Here is an 8,734-nt window from a genome sequence, read left to right as displayed (position 1 = left end):
CGAGGGGCACTATATCATCTGACATTTTAACATATGTCTGTGGTTTGTAGTGGATTAGAAAGTGCAGTTTTTCCCTCTCAAATGTAGCCGAGTGGAAATATAAAGCAACATCAAATTGACATACACGAGTATAGCACAAGTATTTCAACATGGTACTTAAGTACAGTAGGCTACTTGAGAAAATAAATTCATGTCATGATCAGTAAGTTATATCCAGGAATCATTTTTTTTTTTTTGAAAACTTGTGACACATGCAATCGTAAAATGAAAACATAAATTTTTTATTTCAAAACCATACTTACACGATTCACATTTCTTTGTACAGTCATATTGTGTTACAGTACAAAAATGACACTACAGTTTATATACCATGTTAGTCCTATAGCAAAGCATGTTTACTACTTAATCATATTTCCCTTTCTTCACATGTCTTCTATGAAAGCATAGCAAATGATTTCCTGTAATTTCCTGGAAAACTTCCCCAATCATTTATCATAATACACAAATATGATACAAATATGGCTGAATAGCCATGTAGTGAAGTCAGATATATAAAGAAACTTCAAGAAGTGGCTGCCTCTGTTGGTATTCCACTTTTTAGTAAAATCCAATGGTTGATCTATTCTTTTATTACAGATTTTTCTCTCTTTATGTTACATACAAATACTGTCCAATATGTCAGTTCATTGATAGATTTCAAAGCAGTTCGGGTAGAGTAAATAACTTTTGTCCCTGAAAAAGTGTTTTTTTTTCCTGGGCCTGCAGTGATCTTTGGGATGGAGGCAAGGGTGCAGCAAGTCAACCAAAAAAAAAAAACACGTGTCCTGCACACGTCACCACTGAGGCCTCATAAGTTGGAGTCCGTCTCTGAGACGGGGAAATAGCCGTTTGATGTCCTGGTGGCATCTGCCTCAGGAGCAAAGATGGCCAGTAACCTCTCCTGCTCCCTCTTGGTTTTAGGTAAATCATCAGATGGTGTGGTGAGAAGCTGGATGCGCTGAAAAAAAAACAAAAAAAAAAAACATTGTGTTAATTGCCTCCCAGTATAACCTTTGTTGAGTGAATTCCACAATAGATTACATTTATTTCCTGTTACATGAAATATACCCCTAACATGAGGATAAACATACCTCTTGGAGTGTTCCTTGGGTGGTGCTGATCTTGTATACCATCCAAAGCGGGATGCAGACCATTGAGGAGAGAGCGAGCAGCCAGCCAATGGCATAGCCCCACCACGGATACACATACTCATTGTTGTACTTTAGAGGTGTGTATTTAATGAGGGAGAATGCGAAGGTACCCTGCAGAGACAAGTTAACAAGTAAGGAACAAAAAACTATTTTAATTCCTGCTCGTGAAACAGGGTTTATTGTAGAAGACAAAGAAAATAAAAGGCCTTTGTCATTTTTAGAAATCGGTGATACAGCCTAATTAGTTTGTTGATACTCACAATGCACGTGGCTGGGGTGAGGAACAACCAACAGTACTTGATGTACGGTCCTGGGCGGTAGCCAATCATGTCCTCAATGTTATCATAAAAGCGATCTGCACCTGGAAAAACACAGTAAAGACCTGTGTTACCAAGCTGTGCCTGTGGCTGAATGTCCGACAAATACTTCATAAAATATGCAATTAACTTCTCCAATACGACAAATGAAAGAGAGTCTTATGCTAGCTTACCATAGACCCATGCAATGCAGACCGTCTCAAAGATGGCCATGAAGAGGAGACACATGCCACTGGCTGCATAGTAATCAAAGAGCTGGAAGACATACATGCCCCCCTAGAGAGATGGAAAGCCTTCCGTCATAATTATGCAAAGATAATTAAGTTGCTAACACACTTGTTTTCACACAAAACAGAGAGTTCTTTAAAGAATCTAATGAACTAAATCTAAATTTTGTTCCACACAAACAAACAAATTATACGAGACAAACATTTTCTGAGTTTGCATGTGATTAAAGAGCATCTAAAAAAGCTGACTTGACTTGCAGGCTGGAGAAAGACAGTTAGAGCTCTCTGTGTTCATTCATTGTTTCTACATGAGCCTGAGATGGCACAGCCAGCTGTTAAAGCAAAGCATGCACTGAGTACATGAGGAAGTTGTTGAGGAAGGGTACATTGAAAAGGAAAAGTTACTCTGCTTTGCTGCAACACAGCCCCATTAACCACTTCACTATTTACAGATTTGCCTGTCCCTCTTCTTTGGCCTTACTTGTATTTGTATATAATATATATAGATATATACTGTACTGTATATACTGTGCATTTTATATTTTATATTTATATTTTATAGTTTTTACTGCTATTTTACTGCTATTTTATTGCTTTTCTATTTACTATCTATTGCTTCTGTATGCTGCTGCAGCTAAAAAAATTCCCCTCTGGGATTAATAAAGTAACTACCTAACCTGACCTAACCTAACTTGGCCCACTTTACATACTGCTTTGAGATGTATTTAAAACTCAGGCTACAGGACTGATCACTGCACTCTGTACGTTTTGGTCAGATGGTTTTACAGGCAGATTATCTATGTATATAAGCTTTAAGCTAGTTTCTGTTCAAAACACTTGCAATGTCTGATCTAACAATATGTTCCCTATAAAGGCCCCATTTTTGTGAATTTTGTGAAATGTTTGAGGCCCCAAATGACTGGGCCCTTCAGACTTGACTCTAATTTTGGAGCATTGCATAACAATGCTTGAGACTTACCTGAGAAATGTTGCATGAAACCTTTGACGTGCTTGTACTTACAAAATGATGACCTGTTGACACCTCTGCAGAGCATTCATGTTTCCAGCTGTGCAGAGGTGAAACCCTGTCAACCATGTGGTACTCTTAGAGGAGTTTATTTTAGCACAACAAAGCATCCATCCAACCACCGGGTGCAACCACAGGGTGCAACCACCAACCCATTAACAGCCTGAATTGCTGATTATGTGTATGTATGAAGCTACTTTCTTCAGTATGAGTTTCAGTGGCCACAGTTAATGTCCCATGACAATCTAAATACTGCCAAAGCCATTTGAATCGGTTTGGAAACATAGGGACAACTCCTCAGATATATTAAAATGTAAAATTATAAGACACCGAATGTACAAAATACTGTCAGCTTTACAATTAAGACTCATGCATCCGCGCGCGCGCGCGCGTGTGTGTGTGTGTGTGTGTGTGTGTGTGTGTGTGTGTGTGTGTGTGTGTGTGTGTGTGTGTGTGCGGCCCCAGAGTGTGACCCTTACCTCCATCAGCATGATGAGGCCCATGAAGAAAGAGAAGAGGGACACGCATAACAGGAAGAGCTCCCTGCGGTTCTTGCGTCGGAACACAGAGGGGTACATGTCGACAATCGCCGTCACTAGGCTCTCGACACACACGAACTGATGGGAAGGAGAGCATGATAGAAGCCTTAATATGTGACAATAACATTTATTTATAGACCCCCATTCATTAAAGCAGATTATTTATCTTGTTTTTTTGTCCAGGAAAAAGCAGTCTTGCGTCATTATAGGAAACAAAAAAATAGTGCAATGCTTTTTACCTGGCTGTCCAGCCCCAGAAAAACAATCATGATGAAGAAGAGGGCGGCCCAGAGAGGAGAGAAGGGCATCATGGTCACAGCACGGGGGTACGCAATGAAGGCCAGACCCGGGCCTGCACAGGGACGAGGCAGAAAACAATGAACACTGGCCTATGACAAAAAAAAATACTACTGCTGTTCTGATGCTGTTACTGAGTTTGTGGGAGCCTCACCTGATTCTGCCACCTCTGAGATGGGAACGTTCTGTTCATAGGACATGAAACCCAGAATGGAGAAGATGGCGAAGCCTGCCACGAAACTGGTGCCGCTGTTCAGGAAGCATAGTGACAGGCAATCTCTGCAACAGACAACAGAAGAGTTTTTAGTGTTTAGCATCAAATTCACACATACGTTGTACGTTGCATAATAACAGTTGATGATGATGATGAATTTAATATTGATAAAATAAATCAAATCTGGTGCAACACCTGAATAATGAAGTCATTAACACAACTGTAAATGTATTCTTAGGATTACAAACAGGCATGTAAATATTGCATTACTGACATACCTGTAGCAGTTATTGTTATATTTGTTGTAGCTGCCCAGAGCGGTCAGCGACCCCAAACAGATGGCGTAGGAGAAGAAGATCTGGGTGCCAGCATCCATCCACACCTGACATGAAAGAGATGGTCAAAGACTCATTTAAATAAACGGCTGCTCGTACTACATTATGATGTGAAACTGGATTATGTCATGCAACCTCTCTTTGGTTGATGTATAGACGCCAACGTGCCTTGCGGTGTTTAGACAACCAGAGGAATTCACGTGCTGAGTTTTTAAACCTGCCTAATCATTGACAAATGCAGTTGCACAATAGTAAACTGTTGAAATTGTGTTGTTTTTTTGGTCTCGATATTAATTAACGAAACAGGCTTCCATAAACATACAACATGCCAGATCTGTGACAAAGTAGAAATCTAGTAAAGAGAATATTGGGTTTATTAATATTTTGTGGCAAACTAGAACCCAACAAAAAAATAATTACAGAATTTTAAAACAAGAAAAATGATGGGATGTTTTTTTTAGCTAACAAAGGGACTCTGACGGAGCAAAGTAGTTAAAAACATTCTTGTCGTCCCTACAGGGGAAAAAGCCTGGTTAGCTGCTCAGTCCTGGTAGAGCTCGTGTTTACAGTCCCAGTGGTGTCCTGGCCCTGCATTTGATTCTTGCTATCCATGCCTCTTTCATGGAGTGCAGGTGGACCCAGCAGAAACTGGGCTCCCCAGCAGAGAGCCTGAACTGCTCTGCAGGGAGCAGAACACCAAAAAGGGCCCTCATTGGGATGGTCTGATTGGGTTAGAGGAGGTGCTTTTTGTACTACCACATGTTTGATTCATAAAGTGGACATTAATCAATAGATGATGGTACCTGTGGGTCTGCCAGCCGCCCCAGGTCCGGATACAGGTAGAACTGGATGCCGATTCCAGCACCAGGCAAGGTGAGTCCTCTGATCAACAGCACAATCAGCATCACATAGGGGAAGGTCGCCGTGAAGTAGACCACCTATATCGGCAGACGCATAAGTAGCCATGCCAAAAATAAATATCAGATATCATCCTTCATGTGCTTTACAACTGGCTAAACACATAATCAGGGAAAAAAGATGGGGTCACTTTATGCTTTCACAGTATTGTGCACTAGAACAAGATTCAGAGTTCCCTCTCACCCACCTTTCCTGTGGATTTCACCCCCTTCCAGATGCAGAAGTAGCACATGACCCAGGCGATGAACAGACACAGGGCCAAGTCCCAGTTCAGAGTGCCCATGTGGTCGATGCCAGGGGAAATCCTCAGCGCTCTTCTCCTGTAGAGGCCAGAAAGAAGAGGTGATGCTTCATTTTTACACCATCAGATCACGACCACTCTACCGTGAAGAGAGAGGTTACTCACTCCCAGAACTCCATGACAGGAGAGGTGGCGTTTGGGTTGATAGTTTGGTTGATTGAGTCGTTTCTCCTCTGAAACTCCAAACAGTTTTCTATGCAGCAAAAAAAAAAAAAAAAAGTAGAAACTTTCATTGCAATAATAGAGCAAAAAAACAAAAAAACAAAAAAACAAATTCTCTGAGGTATTTGTTATATTTTAATGTGCACTTCTTTTTTTTTTTTACCTGTGTTCCATGTGTTGTTGCAGGACGACCAAGCCAGGTCCCACGAGAAGGAGAAGGACAGGTAGAAAATCCCCCAGGCCAGAACGATGATGTAGTAGAAGTTCAAGAGAGTCACGATCACCTGGGTGCCGTAGCCAAGACCTGCAGGAATGAACATTATTCAATTATTAAAATGCCGTATGCTTTTCTTGTATCCTGCAGAGGTCTTTGGCCTCAGGTGATACACCTTCCCTCCTCACCTTCAAACAAGGGACTGATTTTCCTCCAGCAGGTGATGCCTCCCTCGCTGGTGAACTGACCCAGCGCTGTCTCCAGGAAGAAGACGGGAACACCGCAGGTGAACAGGAAGATCAGGTACGGGATGAGGAAGGCACCTGAGTTGAGAAAGAGAGTTACAGTTTATACTTTCTGTTGGTGTAAGTGTGTTTGAGAGGTACTTCATTACTCATTACTTATCTTTCCCGTGTTTTTTTTCTTTTTTTCTGATTCCACTGTAATATGCTTCTACTGTCTGCAATAGATCACCTTTGACTCATTTTTGATTCAAACTGGTTTGAAACATAAAATAAAAAAGTAAGAAATATTGTTATTGTTATTATGTACAATAAATAATCATTTTACTGACTATATAAAATAATATAAGCCCGAACAAAGACTAAATTGGTCTGTAGTTGTATCATAACACTAATATTTATTTAAAAATGCAAGAATACATAAAGTAAAGGCATGAAAGTTTCTTTCATGCTCTTTCCTTTATATTATTACATTTCAAAAGTTACTGCCACCAGTTTTGGTCAGCGATTGTGTTTGTGTTTGTGTTGGGACAGCTGCTGTGAGTGAGGAGCAACAACAGCTGTCTGACCCCGCTCAGCCATGACCTCTGACCCTGCCACCCCATGGAGGGAGAGAGAGCGAAGGAGAGAAAGAGGGGGGCACCCAATTTAGCAGCTACACAAGCACGTCAAAAAGCGAGTGAGGGAAAAACCCAATTTTGGATTTCAGATTTGATTTGGTTGAATCAGAATCCTTGCACTTGTTTTTTTTTCTCTTTCACCTGAGATCAAGTAAGTCTGAGGTTAAATTTTGCATCTGCATTGCCTTGTTTGCCTGCTTTGTAAGTGTTGTTTTTTTTTTTACATGTATTTACCCTCATCTTAATTGTCATCAACCCCCTCTTTAAGTGCATGTAGAAAATACTGCATTGTGATTTAAAGCATGTACCACAAAAGGGTGGAATAGACCACTGTTCTCTGTCTTTGTTGACATTCGTGTTTTCATTCATCGAAAACTGCAGAAGAAAAGAGGCACACACTCATATCTCCCGCTCACCTCCTCCGTTCTTGTAGCAGAGGTAAGGGAAGCGCCACATGTTCCCCAGGCCGATAATGGAGCCAGCGACAGACAGAATGAACTCCAGCTTGTTGCTCCACTGGCCGCGTTCCTCCATCTTCTCCTCCGATGGCGGCAGCGTGCCCTTGGCGTGGCTGGTGCCATTGGGAAGGCCTACTTTGGCACAGTCTCCTGTGGAGACAGAGAGAGACAGGAGGAGGATTGGAGCAGGTTATAGAGCCTGGATGGTTGGTATTGGCTGATCCTTGAACTGGAGCCGTTTTCCCAGCCCTAAATAGCAGAAGGCACCAAACGGATCCAGTTGCAGACTGTAGCCATTTCGTTTGAGTTAAACAAGAATAAATACAGGAAAATAGTAAAACAAAATGCATTTATGGAAAAATTGCACTTACAAATCTCCAAATACTCAAAGACATCTCTGGCTTACCTTTCATTGCAGTGCCACTTGGTCCTCTGTCTTTGTCTCAGGGCCAAAGCTGTGTCTGGAGGTTTATCTGTAGATGCTCAAGTTTTAGTATTTAACATGACTGAGGAGAGGGGCGGGGGTTTGTAATGCTAAACCAAGTCCGGCCTCCACTCTCGCTCCCTCCGTCTGCTCCCTCCGAGCAAAGTACATCACCTTCCACGTTCCTGCAGTTGAAATTAGGTGCAACAGGGGAGGCACTTAGTTTGGCAGTGTTCTGTCAGTTTCTGCTTCAGAAACAATGAAATTAATGTAATTATAGTGTGTGTCTATTTGATGGAAGGAACAGGTAGATAATATGAGCAGAACCCACCATGAAAAACGTATAAATTACATTTATAATTCTACTTGCATATCTATTATTTAAAGTGATTGTGAATATTCCTTCTTCCTTCCTTTGGTAGCATTTACTGTATTCATGCTCATCTCTGACAAAGAAGTACATCTGCATTATGTGTTTGCGGTTGGACACGGCAGTAAGTAGCTGATGGATGGAAGGAGAGCGGAGGCCATTAACAGTTTTGAGTCTCATGAAATCAAACAAAGTGGAAGCAGTGCTACAGTGAGCTATCAAGTGTCACTCGCAAACTAAAAGCTACAAGTTTGATCAAAAGCCTTCACATAAAGCAGGCGGTGAAGATGTAATGTATGTGATTACAAGGCAGGAGTTGCGTAATATGTTAGGTATGCTTGCGGTGTCTTTTGTTGATGCGTTGCAGCCCTTTGTGATTGCATATTTCCAACCTTCTCTTCCTGTTCAGGTCAGTGACAGGGGTGAGTCGCTCGGATGAAGGCTGAAGCAGCTGCAGTCAGTTCACGCCGGATTTGACTCGGCCGAGTTAGGTGTTGACATCAGCACAAGTCCCAGCCCCCCACCCACAATCCTGCCATTCCCCCTTATCCCTCCACCATAGCTGTATGCAAGCACTCATTTGTGCGAACACCATGTTGAAAAAGTCAGATAAAAGGATATTAAAATACATTTTGTGTTGAGCAGGGAGATTCCTGATTATAAGATGGAATTCAACATTAGCCGTACGACATGCGACCACATTTTTTCTCTCATGGAGCTAATGAGTAATGCAGGAAATGTGAGGCTTAACTCCTAACTTGAAATTCAATCGACCCCTAAATAACGTGGCCGAGTTTGCTGGGTGATTCATGAGTCACAGACTGGCAGTTTCAGTTACAAAAACTACAAATGTTGTAGTACAAAGGCTATTGAGTTTTG

At 41.6% G+C, this 8,734-nt stretch overlaps 1 protein-coding gene across 1 annotated transcript; it reads right to left on the bottom strand.

Moving 5' to 3' along the window:
• Nucleotides 1-259: 259 nt before the first annotated feature.
• LOC138621900 (sodium- and chloride-dependent GABA transporter 2-like) lies at nt 260-7,560 on the bottom strand. Its single transcript, XM_069700249.1, has 15 exons — nt 7,468-7,560; nt 7,020-7,211; nt 5,930-6,064; nt 5,691-5,831; nt 5,471-5,558; nt 5,252-5,384; nt 4,950-5,084; nt 4,090-4,193; nt 3,752-3,876; nt 3,540-3,652; nt 3,241-3,378; nt 1,681-1,783; nt 1,451-1,551; nt 1,131-1,301; nt 260-997 (listed from the first exon to the last, which is right to left on the bottom strand). Exons 1-15 carry the CDS (start codon nt 7,472-7,474, stop codon nt 848-850), a joined length of 1,836 nt encoding a protein of 611 aa, XP_069556350.1. The 5' UTR covers nt 7,475-7,560; the 3' UTR covers nt 260-847.
• Between the last annotated feature and the right edge of the window lie 1,174 nt (nt 7,561-8,734).

The sequence above is a fragment of the Brachyistius frenatus genome, unplaced genomic scaffold (genome assembly GCF_029030835.1).
Source record: "Brachyistius frenatus isolate BFR_SWC_R1_liver_20210118 unplaced genomic scaffold, ASM2903083v1 Contig_33, whole genome shotgun sequence".
Classification (NCBI taxonomy): Eukaryota; Metazoa; Chordata; class Actinopteri; family Embiotocidae; genus Brachyistius; species Brachyistius frenatus.
Note: the sequence above shows the minus strand (reverse complement) of the source record. Positions and strands in the feature narration are given on the sequence as shown.